This window comes from Bemisia tabaci, chromosome 2, assembly GCF_918797505.1.
Source record: "Bemisia tabaci chromosome 2, PGI_BMITA_v3".
NCBI classification, from domain to species: domain Eukaryota; kingdom Metazoa; phylum Arthropoda; class Insecta; order Hemiptera; family Aleyrodidae; genus Bemisia; species Bemisia tabaci.
In genome coordinates, this window is record NC_092794.1 from 15,123,299 (window position 1) to 15,144,777 (window position 21,479).

At 39.2% G+C, this 21,479-nt stretch overlaps 2 protein-coding genes across 8 annotated transcripts; one reads left to right on the forward strand and one right to left on the reverse strand.

Annotated features, from left to right (window-relative positions):
- Positions 1 to 392: 392 nt before the first annotated feature.
- LOC109033774 (uncharacterized) lies at positions 393 to 9,861 on the reverse strand. Of its 4 annotated transcripts, XM_072296746.1 has the most exons (6): positions 9,712 to 9,849; positions 6,958 to 7,060; positions 5,756 to 6,176; positions 3,729 to 4,175; positions 3,191 to 3,289; positions 393 to 2,277 (listed from the first exon to the last, which is right to left on the reverse strand). In XM_072296746.1, the coding sequence occupies exons 3-6, from the start codon at positions 6,014 to 6,016 to the stop codon at positions 1,864 to 1,866; spliced, it is 1,221 nt and encodes a 406-aa protein (XP_072152847.1). In that variant the 5' UTR covers positions 6,017 to 6,176; positions 6,958 to 7,060; positions 9,712 to 9,849; the 3' UTR covers positions 393 to 1,863. The 4 variants fall into 4 exon arrangements, with proteins under 4 accessions (XP_072152847.1, XP_072152846.1, XP_072152848.1 ...); XM_072296745.1 differs by lacking the exon at positions 6,958 to 7,060 and having other exon boundaries at positions 9,712 to 9,861; XM_072296747.1 differs by lacking the exons at positions 6,958 to 7,060; positions 9,712 to 9,849 and adding an exon at positions 6,793 to 6,950.
- A 46-nt stretch (positions 9,862 to 9,907) lies between these two features.
- LOC109033775 (uncharacterized) lies at positions 9,908 to 18,348 on the forward strand. 4 transcript variants are annotated; one of them, XM_072296742.1, is made up of 5 exons: positions 9,908 to 10,052; positions 10,829 to 11,113; positions 11,985 to 12,446; positions 14,482 to 14,586; positions 16,168 to 18,348. In XM_072296742.1, the coding sequence occupies exons 2-5, from the start codon at positions 10,898 to 10,900 to the stop codon at positions 16,573 to 16,575; spliced, it is 1,191 nt and encodes a 396-aa protein (XP_072152843.1). In that variant the 5' UTR covers positions 9,908 to 10,052; positions 10,829 to 10,897; the 3' UTR covers positions 16,576 to 18,348. The 4 variants fall into 4 exon arrangements, with proteins under 4 accessions (XP_072152843.1, XP_072152844.1, XP_072152842.1 ...); XM_072296741.1 differs by having other exon boundaries at positions 9,947 to 10,144; XM_072296743.1 differs by lacking the exon at positions 14,482 to 14,586 and having other exon boundaries at positions 9,934 to 10,144.
- Positions 18,349 to 21,479: the final 3,131 nt, after the last annotated feature.

The window sequence follows — 21,479 nt, forward strand, 5'->3', positions numbered from 1 at the left end:
GGCCAAATTACGTGTTTGGTTTCTCTCTTAACTCAACTAATTAAAGGTGCGCACTCTTTTGTATCACCGAAATGCGACAAAATTAGAAATCAATGAACTCTCAGGAAGTGGGAGATTTTGTCACCTTTTCTTGTTTGTAATTTTATTCTGAATCCGATTTTTTTGTACCTGCATTTAAAAAAATTGCAAAATTTGCCGCCCCCTAATTTTGCCGCCATGGGCCGCGGCCCGTGTGGCTACCCCCTTAATCCGGCCCTGTATAACAGCTCATATACTTTTAATGGTTACTTATCTATGCATTGCTATGCTATTTTTTGTTTAAAAATATATTTAAGGAACTTAAGAACTTTCCCAACAAAACGGCATAGAGCAGACAAAAACAGGTTTGAGAATATTGTATCCAAGGTTTTTATTCTTGCGTAAGTAGCGATCGCTTTATGTGAAGTAACCGACAAACCATGCTATTTATTAAATATATCCTTGCAAATATATCTAGAGATACTCAAAACCAAAATATAAAATCAGATTTCTAGTTCGTAATATTTAATACGGGATTTTTGTAATATTATGCTTGATCAGGAAGAATGTGTCTTTGAGGGATACACTAAAAACGGTAAACAAAAAAAAAAAACTAGTTGATGTAAAGTACCTCTTATGGAGATTTTATAATAGTAAGAAAAGCAATAAAATGAAACAACATCAAAAAGTTTCGTAAAATCCTAGGAACAAAATAAAGAGTCTGTCTTGCTTGACTATACGTTAGCTAAACGAAACAGTACAGTCCTATACTTATTTTACACGCAGCCACAACCGGTATACAGTCTAAATCTGTAAAAATGCTATTTTGTGCTGTTTGTACTTTAGGTAGATTTCAGGGTCCTGTGAACTAAAGTCAAACAATCGGCTCATCATCTGTGGCGCGGATGTTCACCTAATATTACGTGATACGACGGGAAGAGAGTTCGCGACTTGTGGATGCAGATAAATGCAACGATATGATAAGCAACCGTCTCCTGTGATAATATCCGTGCGTGCATCGATTTGCAGGGTTCGATGTTGAATGAACGGGAAGCATCGCGAAAGAATAAGTTTTTCGGATGGGTTTTAAATTTATTTATGGAAATTTCATACCTCGTCCCTTTACTTCATCACCCAAATTATTCACAGGGGTTATATATACTGCCGCGCTAACGCAGAGTGCCGTATGAGCCTTTAGACGTTCCCAACTTTCCTTAGATAAAACATGAATCTTTAGAGAAATATTTGAATGTCTCTTTTTGAATTTTTCATAGAATTTCGTTCGGAACTAGATCTAAATGGACGTATTTCTATCAAACGGACCTAAGCGCCATAGGGTGAGGAAGGTAAAGGGGGGCTTGGATTGGCGGCGGAATCGGGCGTCCGGCTTATTCCGTCCTATGCTCGCAATGCTTTTCAATGGCGCTTAGGTCCGTTTGACAGAACGCGCTATCCGGGATTCTAAATACCTCATAAGGAACTCAAATTTGCGCTTAGTTCCGTTTGATAGAAATACGTCCAAATTATCTGAACATTTCAAGAGAGAATATTCATGGCTCTTATGGAAAATGAAAATTTCATCGTAGGAAATTTGGCAACTCTTGAATGTGCATTCGATGTTTTTCCTCAGTACGGTAAAGTATCGTCGCTCTACTGATGTAAGAGCAAATCTCAATTTCTGCAGGAGAACTGACCTACATTTTGCAATAAGGAGCTACTATTTTTGACTCGTTTTAGAAACAAAGGCACGTGCCACAAAAGTTTCGTGGTTCACATAGGTTCTTTTATGAGTGAGCCAAAAATAGTGGTTCCTTTTTGCAGAATGTAGTCAAAGTCAGTCCAGAATCAGGTTATTGGACGGCAGGCATGCGTATCATTGTACTGCTGCATGTTGAACACGTTGACACAGTAGCGAAGCGAGAAGGAGAGACGGTAAGAGGTGGTTTTCCTGAGGCAGTAGCACCTATCTCCACGGCATTGTCCGCCGTGTATTTTGTTGCCGGCGTCCATAAAATAGCAGATCTTGGAAGCGGAGTCTTGGTAGAGGTTGGCGACGGCGTGCGAGAAGCGGCAGAAGACGGCGCAGAGCATATCCTCCGGTCGACCGAGGAACTGCTCATCCCTGAACACGACTTTGTTCGGGAAGAAACTTGCGACGTCCTGCAGGAAACACGGGTCGATCATCTTGCTCATCAGAACGGGGATCATTTTCCGAAACCGCGACTCAAGCAACGGATCCAACAGCCATAACCCATGCATCTGCAGCGAAAGAGTAAAGCGGTATAGAAGGGCTTGCCAAGGGTAGTTTGCACAAATTATGTATGTGCTAGGGGGTACGCCACCTGGCCGCCACGTGGCTCAATTCTGGTTGGCGTTTCGTGGGTCTCCATGAGTAAATCTAAATAGAACTGGCTCAGGGCTCATCTAAGAAATATCTCCTATCAATAGCTGCAAAATAAATGAAAATTTGCTCGGTATATATTTGGACGCACTTCTGCCAAACGGAACTATAGACGAGTGGGAACAATGGGACGCGTTTGCTACAGCGCCTTGATACAACTATACAACTTCGACGGATGTCCGTATTGCGTTCAAAAAATTGAAGGCGTTTTGACTCCCTGCTCATACTACCTGTAGTTGATTCGATCGACAGACGCGTTGGTCGGCGGTGACGGGGACTTGATGCAACCATTTGAACTTGATGGATGTCCGTATCGCACCGACTGAAGTGCGAAACCACGCATCTCCATTGCGGTGTTTAAAAATTTCCGTTCTTATTTCATGAGAAACAATCCGAATTTACGACTATAGATTTTGAACCATTTCTTCTGCTATCGAATACAAAAAAAATTTTGGCGAAAACCAGTCGCCATCTTGCAATCAATGAGTATTTGATGGGTTCATTTGATCATGGGACATAGGCTTCAGCGCGTCGTCAAAGAAGACATTCTTTTCAAGCCTTACCTTCCATTCACATGTCTAGAAAGCAACTTAGCCTGTTTTACCCCCTGAAATGCAATTTATTTTTCATAAAAGTGCGGAGGAAAACAATTTGCAGGCCACGCACAGTTGATCGAGTCGATCAGGAAGGTTGGACACGTTGGACGAAGGTTTGACTGTTCTGTGGACTTAAGCAACTGAACTCTGAAACATTCACGAGTTTTAGATTTACCTTATCTGTTTTCTTCCGGTACAAGCTGTACACTTTCTTTGCGGGCTTTAAAAGTTTCCAGTCGAGCCAAGCTGGTCCCCTCCAGTCCAATGAAACATCCTGGTAAATGAAAGTATGTGCATAATAATTGATAACTTGTTATGAAACTGATCATTAATTTCCTATGAACCATTGACGTCAAAGGCTACAATGCCGTATGAGGCAGATTCTCGCCTTGTTTACCTAATAATTTGAGCATTTCACTATTTTATAAAATTTGCCAGGCTTCCTGATACGAAGGATGGTAGTAACTATTGATGGCATACGCCCTCAGATGCAAGCCAGTCCAATCCTGATCAAATGATCAAAACAAAATTTAATAAATAAAAGCAATGAAAAGGCTAACGATGAGTTCAAAACTGTCAAAATATACACTGCACTTTTAAAGCTACTATATCGATATATGTAAATCCAGATATCATCATCATCGAGATGAGAGCATAATATTAATCATAGTACAATAATCGAGCACTGTTTTACTTTTTGGATACATACTAACCGGAATTTTCATTGGCCGATCTTTAACTAGCATGTAGACATCGTACTCCGTAACAACTACGCCTAGATAAGCTACGTAGGCGTGGATGTAGGCGGCGGTGACGTTCGGCCTTCCGAAAGCCCAACTGAGATCCGGGGTGGCCAGATAGTCGACCAGGTTCTCTTGCACTGCCTTGTCCGGGATCATAGACAACCAATCTTCCGTCTTTTTTCTGTAAAACTCCAGCTTCTCTGGCGCGCATTCAAACTGAGGGACTTGGACCACATGTTCAGATCCGACCCACAACTCAGCTGGTAGTTCGTCCCTTTTCATGTCCGAAAACTCATAGTGGCCTCCGTCGCTGTCCAGAGGCCGGTGCGTTGCGTAGAAAGTATTTTCCGAGTAAAAATTAAATCGGTCGATGAATTTTGGAAAGCTGAAAGTAAACCGCATGCATTGGACAACCGCCTAAAAAAGATAGAAACAGAGTCGGACTGTATAAGTGCGCAAAAAAGCTGGGTTCCCTTTGCAGCTAACTAAGAAAAATAGCTCGATCATATAAACCTGGTGGAAGGCACAATGTTCAATATCGGCAGTACTGTTCGGTTCATGTACCCGCACTTTTGGTTCTAAGAAACGTATCCTCGGTTCGTGCAACCGAGCTTATTGTAATGTTTGGTTTGGTTTTGTTTAAAGCTCAGTTATAGGATAACCGAATGTACGGTTCTTAAAACCGAGAGAGAGCGATTAGATGAACTGAACAGTGCGGCCGATATTGAACGCCGTACTTACGGTACATGTGACCAAAATTTTTTGTCTTTATGTAGTGTCTGGGATACCACGATAAAATTAATACTGATTTAGGTATTATTTTCTCACTCAATTTCACGGATGAGAGTCGTGATGCATGCTACAAGCTCCTAGTGCAGGATACTCGAGGTTAAGAAAGAGCCAAGCACGTTAAGTTGCATATCTCGACGTTTGAAGGGACTTGGTGACGAGTTGTACATGCACAACGGTACACACTGAGAAAAAACTATGGCTTATAAACCTATTAGAGGTAAATATGGAACACCACTAATAGTAGTACCTCTACATATAATAATAGCACATATACCTTAGTTATGGTACGGGGTACCTTAATTAGGTACAGAGACCTTAGTATGGTTCACAGACCGAGAATCATTAGTTTATTTACGACTATTATAGGTGTTCCATATTTACCTCTAATACGTTTATAAACCATAGTTTTTTCTCAGTGCATGTCAGTGATGGGTATAACTCTATCCCAGTTATTCCTATTATTTTTAACTTTGAGTAAAATCAATGGAAGGAATATGCGACTTATGTGCTCCCGTAAAAATCAAGAAGTCTTGGCGGAGGAAATTAGCTACGCATGGTCATGAAGTGACTTTTTTAGACATTTTATGAACAACTGTGAAATGAGACTTTCCCCCGTAATTTCTTTTTCTACTCTTTCTGATTGACATTGAAAATTGATCATTGCATGATTAACTCTATATATATATATATATATATATATATATATATATATATATATATATATATATACACTTATGTATATTCGCTTAAATTTTGAAATATTGGATGAACAACGGGTAATGACGGAATTTGCTTGAATGTCTTTATATGCATCCTACAAAAATAAAAACTTGTGGAAAAGATGTGAAAAGTGACTTTTACAAGTGCGTTTTGACGATGAGACCTCATTATCTAAAACATTAACGAGAACACACGTAATTTTTGGCAAAAACTCACTATAGAACGTAACTAAATTTCAATGTTGCCAAATTTTTCCTCCCAAAATGCATTTTTACGAAGAAGAACATGAATATCTTTAACTGCAAATTTCACTGATTTTCCTTCTGATCTCATACAAAAATCAGACAAATTTCGAAGAAAAATTGCTCAAGTTCATTTTCGTAAAAATCTGAATTGTGTGAGTCAATTTGGCAACCTTGGGATAGAGTTACGTTTCTTCGTCTGGGAAACGCCGAGATTGGTTACTCAAAATGAATGATTCTCACAGTATTATTAAGGGATGCTCGGCGCTTATCTCCACGATCTCCACGATCTCCACGATCTCCACGATCTCCATGATCCTCGGAATCCCGGCAAGAGTATATTCGCCATTCAGGATGATCGTAGTAATCGTTGCCCAGGATTTTTCCGACGAGAGACTTATTCCGATCGAGCCTGAACTGGATGTAGAACTCGGTGAGAACGTGGACTAGAAAATTAGCCAGGAGGACCCAGATGCAGGCGGCCATCCGCCACCCACGAGGCATCGTGGATGACCCTTGCCCTTCCACGATTCAGAAAAAGTGGCTCGAATTCAGGGTTCCGTGAAAAAGTCCCAACTCGATCGCGCTTCAGAAATTCCACGATGCATTGCATGTTGCGCCAACAGAGCAGGTCAAGCCGGCCATTCTCCACCAATTGATAACACTGTAAAACATGAAAATTGCGGATCAAAATGCGTATGAACCTGTTGCATACTGGCAGAAACAAGGCAATGATCTCTTCGCATCAAAACTCAAAAGGAAACTCCACTTTCAGGATTCAACATTTCCTCGTGGACTTTTATGGAAACTGCCCCTCGGCGTGGAAAATTTGATAAAACGTGTCCTGGATCAGAAATAGAGCGTTAAAGAGTAGATTTAAGACTCTTTAAAGTAACCACCATGATTTTCATGCCAAATTAACGTGCAAATGAGGAGCTTGGAGGGCAAGTGTAGTTTTTGCTTCTCCAAGAAATACGTGTTTGAAGTTTCAAAATTACACGGATCATTCTGGAGGGAAAAAAGTTGAAACTGACTTTTTGATGCTTAAAAGCTGCAATTTTGAAGCGAATGTTTGACAAATAATACACTAAGATTAGCCATACTTGAAATCATTAATATCTCACTTTTATCAATGACTGCACTTATGCGCCTTATCCTTTAAGCCCCTCAAATGTCTATTCGCGTGGGTGAATATCTTGCGTGCAACAGAACCATTGACTTATTAATTTTCTTTCAATTTTAATTTTTTTGACTAAAAAATTAACTATTTGACTGGATACCCTGGTTCATGAAGAGAATACTCGTAAATTTCAGAGTTTCCGTGTTGATTTGTTTATTTAAAAAAATTGAACACGACAGGAAACTAGGCATAGTTCGTGTAGTTCGGTTGAATCTAGTTAAATCCACTTGCGTTTTACATGATTTGAACTTTCACTTGATTTTACTTTCCTGGAATGAAGGTCGTGCGCGATTCTATTTTTGAGTAATGCTTTTTGACAGAACAGATAAACAAGGACCGACGCGCACACAACTGACAGTTACTCCAGTCTGAAAATCCAAAATGTCATGTTCATTACATACAACGCTCTTAGGCTTGAGGCAAATTCAAAATTATGAATAAAAAAGAACATGAAAAAAAATTGGGAAAAAAGGGGGAAAGTCCTCATACAAGTTGCTGCTGTCAGTTCGGTTTTTTTTTCTTCCTTTCTTTGCATATTTTCATGAGGACTAATGTTCAATGCACTTAGAGGCAATCTGATGGTGAAAAAGAGTCTATCGTCGTTGCAATCCCATGGATTTTTTCAGCATTCAACCAGTAACACTGATTAATAATACTCCTAACGACAAGATTTTCTTGGAATGTAAAGTATTTTTTTGTTCGTTTTTACAATTCAGCACCCTTCTATTCAAGTACGATGCACATTGCACATTGTTAGGCATGTGATGCAAGCTTGTTAGGCGTTAGTGCTTATGATCGTAGAAATTTCACGGAATTCTGAAGCGAATATTGGTTTGATCAAATATAATCTGAATTTTGGACATTCTAAACATTTTTTCTTCCAAGTTTTCAAACTGAGGGGAATATCAACTGACTCATGGTATTACTTTCTTATATAAGGCTTTAAAATGATAGTCTGAATGATAATCGAATCTTAGGCCAGCATTTGAATATATTCCTCTAAAACATCACTTTAGAATTTTTTTAACAGTCCCCTACGGGACTAATGGGTCTCTTATGGGTTCCTTATGCACCTATTGCATGAGTGGAGCATGAAGCTAAGCTAGGAGGTTCCAAAGGGACCAGGAGCCGGGCCTCTTTCTCAAAGAACTGGTTGCCATCTAGAAAAGTCGAGACCGTGTGTGATCACTCAATGATACCAGGACCTCGCACATGAAGGGCATATGGGCCTTGCCTCCTTTCCGAACATAAAAACCTCCAAGCCATTGATTTTAAGCGTGCCAGTAGGGCTCGCTTTTTGAAATCACTCGGATGTACCATAGTACAGCACACAGATCAACCAATGCTATTCAACGGGTCGTCCAAATACTTTTTTCCTCGCACCCGTTTCTTTGTCTTTGAACCATTACACTGTCAAGCCCTGATGGTCTTTTACCAAAAAATCTAATGAACTGCTAATTGGAAACCCTTGAGAACATTTTTCTGTCAAAACCGTATTATTCAATTTGACAGAAACCTCATAGGAGCTTTCTTACGCTCGGAGGACTCAACTCTAGAGCCTTCTTTCCCGCCAAAACTCTATAGCCAATGAGCGTTTTGCACTGTAAGTGCAATCTGTGATGAGCCTCGTGACTCATTATACTATGTACTAACCATGGCCCCTGCCGAAATCCGCTTAAACCACTACAGTTATCTGGCGATATAGCGCTTTGGGTGTCCGGTTTCGAGCAAGGCAATAAAAGACGGCGAGGCGATTAACCGATTAACCATTCACCGTGATGCCAGGATCCACCAAATTTTCTCAAAAATGGTTTCCGTCTATTTAGCGAGTTTTTCTTTACTTTCTGTTGAAGTACAAATAAAAAGAGACCTCATTTGTACAAATCGGCCGTATAGGAGAGAAGTTACAGTTCGAAATCCAAAGAGATTAACTGAACGCGATTTCGATGCACGGCAGTTCGCCCAAATCACGGTCGTGCGCAAATGCCGCATATCAGCTTAAAATCAAGATAATTGGACGGAATCTTTAAAATTCATTTACATTCAACGTTCATGAATCAATATTTTCTCCCAAATTTAGCAAAAAGTACCAATTGATGCAAAAAGCAAAGACGTGAAAATTTGAGGTAAAAAAACAAAGAGGTATTTGTCCAACATTTCAGTTATTCGGCACGCTTTTCCAACATACTCATGTTGGATTTTTTCTTCTTGTTTTATTAATCCAACGGCTGAATATTGGTTGCTGGGACGAGACCGATCAAAGCCCCCAAGGAAGTCTCGAATGGAGAATTTGCATGCAAATTTTTTATCGCTTCATATGAAAGTGCGCTTATAGAGCTGATTTCACAGTATTTTTTATAATTTTTTTCTGATATGGGAAGTATAATGAAAATAGATTTTAAAGTGAGAAAATGTACCGCCTAGTGACGTCATCTGGCGGCATTTTTCATTTAAACAAACGTATTTTCGCAGATTAGATAATTTTGTCATATCTTCTCCAAAAATTGTTCAATTCATGAACCTAGGGTATCTTCGTGTTCACTTTACTCGGTAGTTTCCACTTGAACACGAAATTTATCAAATTTCAGACACCTGCGAATTCTCTATTCTGATTTGTAGAATTTTGTCACCGACTGATAAATTTAAGATAGAAGAAATTACGACACCTAAGTAGTGGCAAAGAGATCACGAGTGTTTCCTGTATTTAATGTACGGTTTGTAAGACGAGTTCCTTCGACGGGGCGTGACGTCACATTCGGTTGCCAACTTGCGCGCCTTAAATCTCAGCATTTAAGAAGCATGTTCAAGGGATCCAGAGATTATCCCTACCTGATTATTCAGGAAAGCGTAAAAAGAGGGGCAGAGAGGGTTCAATAAATCAGAGAAAAAGTTTTTTTTTTTTTTTTTCTAGGTTAAAGAAGTAGCTCGCCCTACCCGTGCGAACGGCTAGATCCGACTGTGTTAAGACTAACAAGACTGAATCCTTATATTGATAAATGTATAAACAGATGAACCTTACTTTTTATCACAGCAATCTGAGTCCCACAAGAAGACATTTTCCTTATGTTTTAAGTTTTACGGGGTAAATATAGATACACTGTAAACATGGCCCCTTAAAAAGTACGACTACTGCCTATCAATGCGTCGTCTTGCCTATTGATTATTAGTTGGTGATTTGAAACGATAACACCCGAAAGTCAGATTACTCGCTCTGTTTTAGAGGTTAACTATATACGTTATTTTGTGCCTTCTTTTACAAATAAAACAAAACCATTAATCGTGTTACTTCACTTAAGATTTTATTTTTCGCAGATTTATGACCCAAAAAAATAATCTTTGTCAAGATTCAAAAGCAGCAAAGTAAATTATTATTATTCTAAATTCTAAGTAGTGAATGTTCAAAAGTAGATTGGCTACCAAAATTAATCATGCATGCGTCCAAAAATATCGAGGTACGTGTTTATGGTGATGTTTCAACTTTTTGAACAGTTAATTAAAGAAATAACCGTGTGAAGATAGTTTTTTTGCAGCTACTGTACTTACTTCACTTTTTTTCCATTTCATGATTATTATTTATTTTTAAACGGTTGTATGAGCATGTCGCGATTCATTTTGTATCCAACGTCAAGTAAATATATAATAGACATCATTGCCAGAATCACCGTCATAAGTGTGGTAAAGTTTTCCTTGCTGACCTTTTGATGTCATAAATCGCATGCACCAAATTAACTCTTTTCAATAATTTCTTTCTACCGTCTGAAATATTGGAGAAAAAAAGTGGACTTTTTTGCATTTGAGCCACCATTGTAGTTATGTGCAACCTTAAGTCGCTTTGGATAAAAATCAAAAGGATAGGTTGTTTCTTAAAAAGACTAACACTTCCCGAGAAGGACTTACAATAGGTCAAGAAATCCGTGATAAAATGTCTGAAAAAATTGTTCGGGCCTTGAGGAAATAATATATTGAATTTGTTGCTCTTTTGGAGGTCTTCTGACCTACAATATTATACACCACCGGTAATTTTTTGATTGAAATGGGCTAGGTAACGGGTTAATTCTCAACAAATTTTGCGTTTATCATATTCATTTTTCTCTCTAATGCATGACTTGAGTGACCTGTTTGATTGTATTGGATAGATTAGAAAAAATTGGTTTTCATTTGACCAAAAAGAGCAGCCACAGCCTTGCTCAAACAAATTTTGGCTCATGGCGACAATACGATTTTTCATATTAACAACTTATGTCATTGCTGGAATCTCACCCAAAGAGGCCAGCAAAAAATTTTACATACAATTCAAAACTGATCGGCCGACGAACATAATCAGTGAGATCGTCGATTTCGACAACTACGGGAAGCCCGAATGGCGTCTATATTCTTGCTGTCAATACGACGTTGGAGATGGAGACTCCTCCAATTTTTCCGTAAGTAAGTAGTACGTTACCTAATGATACAGGCTTCTTACAATAAATATATGGTCTTGATAATTTTACGCTTTTGTTGTTGTACATGTCCTCTATCAAGCTGATCAAATATGAAATAATGAAATCTCTTCTTAGAGAAAATATCGCCCTAGACAGCACACAGTGTGTGTATTTATTCATACGAGCTCGGCTCACGCATATCTAACTTTAAGACCTTATAGCATATGTTTTACATCTTAATAGGGGAACAAATTGGAATAAAAACTGAATGGATGAGAAACGTACTCGACAGCATCCAGCACGCTAGGCATCAGGGTTGTTTCATCCCCCCCCCCCCCCCCCTGAAAAATTACTGGAACTGTAAATATATATCGACGGTGTAAGTTGGCAATCACATACCTCAGTTTGCGACGTCACAGACTTTTTGTCATACTTTACGCTTACGGAAAACCACTCAACGGCACTTCGTTAAAACTGCCGTGATTTTTCTTCTCTGTGCGAAGAAAATTCTGCATAAACTTCAAGAAATGATGTCACTTCGTTCCCTTTTTCAAAAAATAACATGGAGACGGAGATTTTCAGACACCGCAAACGAGGTATGTAATTGCGGACTTACCGCGTCGATACACTGCTTTTTCCACGGAAAAAAAAGAGGTAGGGGTTCAGTTGCATTACATTTTTAAAACTTTTTATGCATAAAAATTAGTGAATCGTACGGCTCGCAAACTCCTCGTCAAAAACAGACACAACTTCGTTAACTATCAACACTTGAACCTATCATAAAACTATGAGAATTTGATGAAATGCCTGATTTGACTATTTTCCTGCAAAATATTGATACTTTTCAAAATGAGTGAACTTCTGTTTTCAGGTTAGTGGCATCCATTGCGAGCGATTACGTCTGCGGTTTCCTCGCCTTCTGTGGCGAAGGTGGAAGTTCTACAAAAACGTTAGCTTCTTCCAAACACATCGAAGCAGCTTCGGCGAGAATCTGACGTTTCCAGACACAGCCCCGGAGCGTGTACCTCAAGAGCTGTGGCTAGGCGTCGTGCATACCGACGACTGTCCACGAACCCCATCGAAGCCCAGCGCCGCAATGGAGGAACTCGTCAAGAACCGGAGCGATGCCTGGATCACCGCCGTGACGACACAAGCCACTCAGCAGAACCTTCGCGCCTACTTGGCCGCCCCTGGCCTGGCCTGGCACACTCATGACGACCTGAAAACCGCCTATCTAAAGGCTTACGTCGCCTACCTCACCAGGATTATCAAAGACTATGATCAGTATATGTCCCACAGAGCTCAGTTCAAAGCGGCACAAACTAATAGATCGGTGAGTTTCGCATATACATGAAACATAAAACACAAACTCATATCGCGACTATCGACGGCGATTTATTGAAATAATAGAGAGAGGGAGAGAGAGGGGGGGGAGAGGGGGGGAGAGAGAGAGAGAGAGAGACACACAATAGCCCGAATGCAGACAACAATAAATTTATTGAAATATTATTGAGCAAAAAATCGTGATAAGTTGAGATAAAATTTCTATTTTATAAAACTCAATTTTATGGGGGTAAAATTGTAACAAGATTGAGGTTAATCGTTCCGATGTTCATAAACCTAGAGATTTAATCGTCAAAAGATAGTGGAAAAATCTCAACTTAGTTTCATAATAGCCAGGGCCGAATTAAGGCGGTGGCCATGGGCCGCGGCCCATGGCGGCAAAATTAGGGGTCGGCAAATTGTCCAATTTTTTTAAAAGCAGGTACAAAAAAATCGGATTCAGAAAAAATTACAAACAAGAAAAGGTGACAAAATCTCTCATTTTCTGAGAGTTCATTAATTTCTAATTTTGTCGCATTTCGGTGATACAAAAGAGTGCGCACTTTTAATTAGTTGAGTCAAGAGAGAAACCAAACACGTACGAGTAATTGGGCCTGGAGCAGCGCGGCGCAAAGAGAAATGATGACGAGGACTTGAGATGAAAAGGAGAAGCCCTCAACGCGGCGATCGGCATGTAACACATAATAGCGCCTACGAGACTGCATGAATACTTCACGCATTGCGTCAAACACAGTACGGTCAACAGCGGTTGGCGCGGCGCGGCGCGGCGTGAATCGCACAGTGCCCACGAGACTACATGAATACTTCACGCATTGCGCCAAACACAGTGTGGTTAGCGCGGCACAGCGGCGGAAGTTAAAATTATCAAACCACATTTATGTTTGTTCTTTCTTAATTCTGTAGTTCATTTCTTACAAATAAAAGGCCTTGTCCCCACAGAGATAGGTTTACGGAACTGAACTTTCGCGCGAACTCCGTGAGATTTTGCTAGTAGTGTTGACAGGGCTTACGCAAGAAATGTGTCCAACACGAGTGAACACGTCTTATGCACCCCTTCCCCTCCGGCACGTTCACTTGATGGTTTTTATTGATGTTTCAAAATGAATGGGAAGAGAGCAGCAAAATACAGGCGGCCCATGGGCGGCAAGAAGGTAAATCCGGCCATGATAAGAGCGCAATTTTTCCCTTGAAAAATGCAACTTACGTAACTGTGCCTTGATCCTTGGAAAAATACTTGCAAAGCATGCAATCAATAGAAAAAAATATTGTGATAAGGATGATTTTTGACCATACGTTCAAGCACGCCAATGATCATTTGAAATTTTTAGAGCAAGGGTACTTTTCGCGTTAAGTGAACGTTCTTTCCCTTAGGCAAATGAGTTCTTTCGGATAACTAAGTTATTTAAGTTAGTGACTATGTTATCATTTGGTGTTATGGTGGGGAAACTGCAAAAACGCGTAACTCGGTTTGTGACGCTGCAGACCTGTCGAATACCTAATTTTCTGAACAGAAGTCTCCTCAACATAATTTTTTTAGAACTTTGACGATTTTTCTTCGCTGGATAGAGAATTGGTTAAGTCTCTTTTAAAAACATAAAATAACATCAGATATTTTTGAGCATCGCGATCGATATTCGCATTTGCGCATTTTATACCAACTTATGATGAGATCTAATCGTCTCATAAAAAATTCGAAATGTCAATCATAAAGATATTTTTAGCTTGCGGGTGTTTGGACGATGGATTTTCTCTTGACAACTCTCATACACACGGTTTTCTTGCAGTACGGTGGAAGCTCTTAAACAGTCTGAACGCTTTATATCTTAGTTTTTGGCAGTAAAAACGAATCGAGCACATTCAAGAATCGTCCATCTAAAAATTGTCGGTAGACTGAATTTACTATTCTAGACAACTAATTTTTCTGCGAGCTTGATATTAAAGAAAATACCGAGAGACGCTTTTGCATTCATTTTTTGAGTATGTGAGCTCATACTCAGTTTTTTTTCTTTTATGTATTTGAGTAGTACGACGCTCCAATTGACTGGCGGGGACCGGCATGGCTGGACTGGAGAGGTTTCAAACGAGTCAGATATTTTTACAACAAATACTGGAGAGGATGCTGGGACCAGGTATATACAGGGTGAGCGAAAAGTCCCCGACCCCCCCTCTAACTTTTGAACGAATTGAGCTAAGGAAATGAAACTTTGGGAATGTTCCTATCTCAAAGGGGACCATCTTTTGAGGGGGTCAAAATTTTGGTCCCCCCCTCAGGGGGGGACAGGGGCCCCCCAACTTTTTTTTTTCAAATAGCAACCCCTATCTTGTGATACCTCATTCGAAAGAACATAAAAAACTAAGAATTTTGGCGCAAACCGCAGATCAATATCTCAATTTTTGACCGAGTTATGATAGGTCAAAGGTCAAATTTGACCTATTTTCAAAAAATCATAACTCCGGTTCAAATTATCGTAAAGAAAAAAATAAAACGGGAAAATTTACCAAATTGTGTTCGCTTTTACGTAAAAATTGCAGAAATCACTTCGATTTAATTTTAAGGGGGGGCTCGGACCCCCAAATACGTCAATTCAAAGGTCATTCAATTTTCCTGCGAAATAAGCCAATTTCCTCTGGATTTGCCTCCACATTATCTCAGTAAGGTCAAAATCAGTTCAACATTACGTTGGCAAGTCCCCAAATTTCGGGAAAAGTTAAAAAAACGAAATTTAAGCGGTCAAATTTAATCACCTTAAATTTCGTTTTTTTAACTTTTCCCGAAATTTGGGGACTTGCCAACGTAATGTTGAACTGATTTTGACCTTACTGAGATAATGTGGAGGCAAATCCAGAGGAAATTGGCTTATTTCGCAGGAAAATTGAATGACCTTTGAATTGACGTATTTGGGGGTCCGAGCCCCCCCTTAAAATTAAATCGAAGTGATTTCTGCAATTTTTACGTAAAAGCGAACACAATTTGGTAAATTTTCCCGTTTTATTTTTTTCTTTACGATAATTTGAACCGGAGTTATGATTTTTTGAAAATAGGTCAAATTTGACCTTTGACCTATCATAACTCGGTCAAAAATTGAGATATTGATCTGCGGTTTGCGCCAAAATTCTTAGTTTTTTATGCTCTTTCGAATGAGGTATCACAAGATAGGGGTTGCTATTTGAAAAAAAAAAGTTGGGGGGCCCCTGTCCCCCCCTGAGGGGGGGACCAAAATTTTGACCCCCTCAAAAGATGGTCCCCTTTGAGATAGGAACATTCCCAAAGTTTCATTTCCTTAGCTCAATTCGTTCAAAAGTTAGAGGGGGGGTCGGGGACTTTTCGCTCACCCTGTATACATGAATCTGTTGAAAACTGTTAGAGATGCATTTTTCAAAGAAGACAATTTAATTTGGTGAAAATGAGGCACTTTTCACTCGTAAATGGAGATTCGAATTCTAACAATAAAACCTGCTAGTTGCCATTAGGTGTTTCTGAGATTGGGATTGGGCAGCTTTTTATTTTAAAGGAAAAATTAAAGTGTTACAAGGTTTGAAAGTGTTAAAAAACCTGATCTAAGCTTGTGCCTTATGTTCTTGCTTCTACGAGAGTCGGGTGTTTTCATGTGGATAGTAGTGACGCAAAAACGCTTTCAAACCGAAAGCAAACAACCGTCAACTTAGCTGACGACACCTCTATCAGATCTTCCTGCTTGTTTCGTCTGCAGATGCACAGGATGTGGCTGTGGAACCCGTCGATGGAGTCCCGGTTGCGGAAGATGATCCCAGTGCTGGCAGGAAAGATGATCGACCCTTGTCTCCTGGGCCCTACCAACGACATCGGCGAAAGATCTAAAGTCCGCGGCAACTTCATCTGGGACTCGAACAATAGTATGTGCGCTATCTATTGCCGCTTCCAGCAAGCCATCAACTTCCTTTACCCGAAGTCTCACTCCTTCCTCTGCTCCGCCGTCGGAGTCGAGTACAACCAGGGACGCTGCCAAGGGGATCAGTGTCTTTGCTTCAAGGGAAACAAATTATCACCGCACAATAAGGTCGGCTACTCCGTCCATCTCCGATACTGCATAAACAGCTTCAACTTGAAACGATACAACGAGACACATCCAATGGACTAATTCTAAACTGGATCGCATTTAGCGAAAAGGCACCAACGCGATTATAGTGTTTTCAAAATCGTGCAAATTCTCCTCTTCTTTTAAAAATACTTAATATATATACAATATCAACATTTACACAATTTTCCTTTAGAATTAACAATTTTTTTGGAGGTACCTAAGCAAAGACTATGTGCTATTCTGGGAGATTTTATTAGATAATTTTGAAGAAGCAACATTTCGACAACACTGCAATCGCGTTGGTTCCTTTTTGCTAAATGCGATCTAACTTGCAATTGAGTAGATCGCAGGAAGGAAAGATGGGAGAGACAGTTGATGAAATAGGATAGTCGTCACAACCATCGGCTGGTTGTGACATGGTTGTGACGACCATCCTATCTTTTTTCCGTGACTCTTAGTCTGCTCGGATACAACTATCCGTACTCGGTGGCTTTCCGTAATGAGCGTGCATAAAAAAGACACTCTTTCTGGCTCTCCTGGTGCGACATTCATCATTTTACTGAATTCCCCAGAGAGACACACTTGTGCCACATTTATCAGAATTGAACCTCGCGACATTTCAAAATTTCCACCGCCATTTTAATTTTTTACAGAAAAATTGTTCAACAGAGCTGTCCGAAAGTTTCATTGAATTTTTTTTTATGCTGCTGTTAAAATTCAGTAAGATTTTCAAACAGATACAACGAACAATTCCTCTGTAATTAAATAAAATGGCGGCAAAAATTTTGAAACGTCGCATGGCGCTCGTGACATTTCGATCGTAAGGTGGCAAAGTCTGTAACGTCGCAAACCGTGATATTACGTGCGTGTCTGCAGTTCATCGTCCACATGCCCTTTAGAATCCTGGGATAGGTAAACAACAGGTTTAATGGAGGAGAGCGCAGTTTCCATTTTTTTTATCGAACAAACAGGGTTTCGTAGACCAGAGGTAACATTTTATCCTCTGACTTTTATAAGAAAAAAAGGAGGTTGAAATTTTTTTGCTGTTTTAGAAAAAAACTTAAGAACGAGGTGTGAGCAAGTGAAATTAACCATACAGACGGGAAAAAATACTTTGGTCTCGCTTTTTCGAGCATACCTATGCGTGTTGATTTTTATCTTATTTTCGAGTGATGTTGATGCATATCGTCCCTATTTTAGGTGCGGGAATATGTAATGATTAAAATGGTGAATTAGATAAATGTTCATTTAGAATTACAATTCTATAAAACGACAAGATTTAATAAATAATTGAATGTTATAAATGCTGAAAGGAGCTGTGGGTAAATACTTAGATTAAAAACTGTACCTACAATAGAACATCGGAAAACATAATTTGTTTTAAAACTTTTCACTTTCGTTTGTAAAGAAACAATTTGTAAGATTAAATCAAAAATATTTAAGAGAGCAACTTGAGCATTTTTAATTTTGGAAAAAAGTTTTAGATGTTGAATTTTTTTCGCTTTTCAGGATAGAAAATACAGGAATTTAAAAAACAGCTTTTAAACGACCCATATATTGAACAACAATCATATTGGAATGAAATATTTATTAATTATTTTCACACACATATCAAACAGGCTTTTACAAGACTTTTTGCACATTTTTTTTCAAAATAATTAAAAAATGACTCACAAACTTAGAATATCTTTTACTAACTTAACTTTTAAATTGATCAAATAATGAATTTAAGCCGTCTTGAAAACTTACCAACGTCGCTGTAATTTATCTCATCATTCATTAAGATATATTAATTTGTTTACCGTTTAATAAAAAAATCTTTACAATACCTACTATTTTTAGAGATATTTAAAAACATATTTCCAGTGTGATTTTTCTATTACTTGCTAGTACTTAAAATTTACATGCTGGGTGGTTCCTTTTGATCACTTTCATTAGCACGTAGTTCCCACCGGTATAAATATGCCAAATTCTACTTTCACCGTGGCTTTTCCTATAGAAACCATGCAACTTGACTAAATGGGAGAGGACCTAGAAAACTAACAACCTTCATTCAAGACTTATGGATATGGATCCACGATAAATCCGTCACTTAGTGCATTCTCTATATTTTCTATTTCCTCTGGAGCTAAAGCATTGATACAGTCATGCATTTTGTACGAGTATCCGGGCATTGGAAGGTTGTATGATAGACTAGTTTTGAAGAAGAAGGAGCATTTCCATCCGGCCGTGCCCCAATTTTGACACCAGCCTAGGAACACGTGTTCACACGGACCGCGCCAATTTCGACTGATTTTCTGAAATTCCTTGACCGCAAGTGCGCATTGATTCCCGGCTCTCTTCCTGGCTTCCTTATCCCCTTCGTTGCACTTTCTATCATTTTGAGCAGCTAAGTTGAGCAGATTTGTCTTCAGTTTTTTGAAGTCTCTCGACTGAAAATGAAATGTACAAGAAACATCAAATTTAGTTAAAATGGGTCAAAGTTCTTGCTAGTGCAGAGTGGAGAACGCACAAAATGAAGCATCCCAAGTAGCAGTGATCGCGCAAAGTTGCGATTTGATCGAGGAATGTACCGCGATGACGTCATTGACGTCAATTTATTGCAATGTTATCGGTTGAAAAATCGCGAATCCATCTCATAAATTTTCAATAAAATCGCGATTTTATCGATGGCGGTACTGCAATATTATCGATAAAAAATCGCGAAAAATTGAAATAAAATTTCGATTATATCGAATGCAATTGTATTGAGATAAAATAGCGACAAGATCGAGGATAATCGCTTATGTGATGATCCTATCGATTTTATCGCCAAAATATCGTAAAAAAATCGCAACTCAATTTCAAGATATCGCGATTTTTCCGTTGAAAAATGCTACTTGGGATGTCTGCATTATAAACATTTTTTAAAAGAGTCTATTGAAAATAAATGAATTTCCGGTATGACTTTTTGCTATGAATCCTGCCGCCCCTATGATGGTTGCCGGGGGAAAAATTACATATCATGAGGGGGGGGAGGGCTCAGGAGCATATCCTGGAATATGCGTTTAAAAAAAAAATGAGTAAAAAAATGAATAAATAAATGATTATTGATAAACGTGAGTTACTAAAGAGGGGGGAGAGAAAGGGGGGAGGGAGTTCTGAGTGTGTCAAGGATATGGTCGTCAAGCGTCAGATTGAAAATAATAATAATACTATTTTCCGATGAAAAAAAATTTTCCCAGCTTTTATTCAGGCTTTCTCCGTTTTTATAATCAGTTGTGCTGTTCTCAGAATAGTATTTTGAAGGTTAATTTTAAGGATGAGCAAAAAATAAAAAGATCTGCAAATGCCTAGTTTCTCTGATATATTCCTTCATTAAAAAACACGGTGTATTACGTCATCCCCGGCAGTAGTGCATTCCCGACAATCCAGGATTGCGCGAAAGATCTAAAAAAAATACATGAGTATTGCGCGAAAGAGGCATAAAGGGTCGCGCAAAAAAGGCACCGGGGTTGCGCGAATAGAAACCTCAACATCTGCTACAGGAATGCGCGAATTTAAAATGAAGTTAATTTGAGGTAGAAGTTTGGCAAATCAGGAAACAGCTGAAAAATAAATGCATTTTTACATTAACACTAGTTTAGGTTAGTTTGTCGACAAGTCATCGATGTCTTACCATCTGATGATAAATGAAGTGAAAATATTAAATAATGATCATGGGTTTAAAGAACTTTCCTAACTTTCCTCGGTAAAAATATTTAATTGGAAGAAACGAGGCAACGTCGGAATGCTCACACGACGTCGAAACGCAGAATGGGCCTTATAAGCTCTATTATTCGATGCCGCCATCATTATCCTAACACGAGTTCGAATATTCGCGCCAAAAACAGTGCGGCCGATGTTAAGCGTAAATTAGCGCCTGCAAGACCATAGGAATACTTCACGCATTGCGCCAAACAGCGCGGTCGACGTAAGCCCATATTAGCACCTACAAGACCGCATGAATACTTCTCGCATTGCGCCAAACGCAGTGCAATCCGTCAGGAGACGTGAAACGCATATTGGTGCCTACAAGATGGTAGGAATGCTGTAGGACTGCCTGTCACTCTCTGACTTTCTGCTAAGGAAAAATGTATCCTCATTGTAACGATTCAGAAACTCGGATGGTATTTATTTATTTTTCGTTACATTAAAAGAAAAAAGAACGAACGAGATTTTCGCGTCGAAACTTTTGATACTTTTATTTGAGATCATTTAAGTGAATTCGCGGAAACTTTTCAGAAAAACTGTGCTCAGCTTTCTAAACACATTTACTAAAAATAAACTTTATAAGTGGGTGCATAACTCTGAGATCAGAGATAAATATACGCTTTCTTTCTGGTGTACCCGTCAGGTTTTGAATCCATCATCTTTTAAAAAAACTTGAACATGGTCGTTCTACAATTTTTTACGTGTAGTTTTTTTCAAGGGTCGGCGACTGCGTAGCAGCCACAGGCCCCTATTTCACTTTTTAAATGTCTATGAAAGCTCTTTATGCCATTAGTGCAGCCAGGGTTATCAATCGAAGAGAGACATGCCCGCAAGTGAGGAGGTAGCCAACAGTCTTTCGCGGTGTAGTTATCTACCACAAACTACCAAGGTTGCCAGATTAACGCTTTCTCGTTGAATATTGAATATCCACGCAAACATATGAGTTTCCAGTGGAAAAGAGGGCATTCACGCATTCCTATCGCAGCCTACATCCTGTGGTTTCTGTCTGTTTGGATCCATCAATAGATAAATTGCAGGTGTCTGAAATTTTGTGAATTTCATATTTAAAATGGTACCGCTATGGAAACTGAGCCTGCACGAGGATATCCTTGGTTTCTAAATTGAACAATTATTGGAGGAAATAATTATGACGAAATAACCTAATCTGCTAAAATACACGTGTTTAAATGGAAAATGCCACCAGATAACGTCATCAGGTGGCACATTTTTTC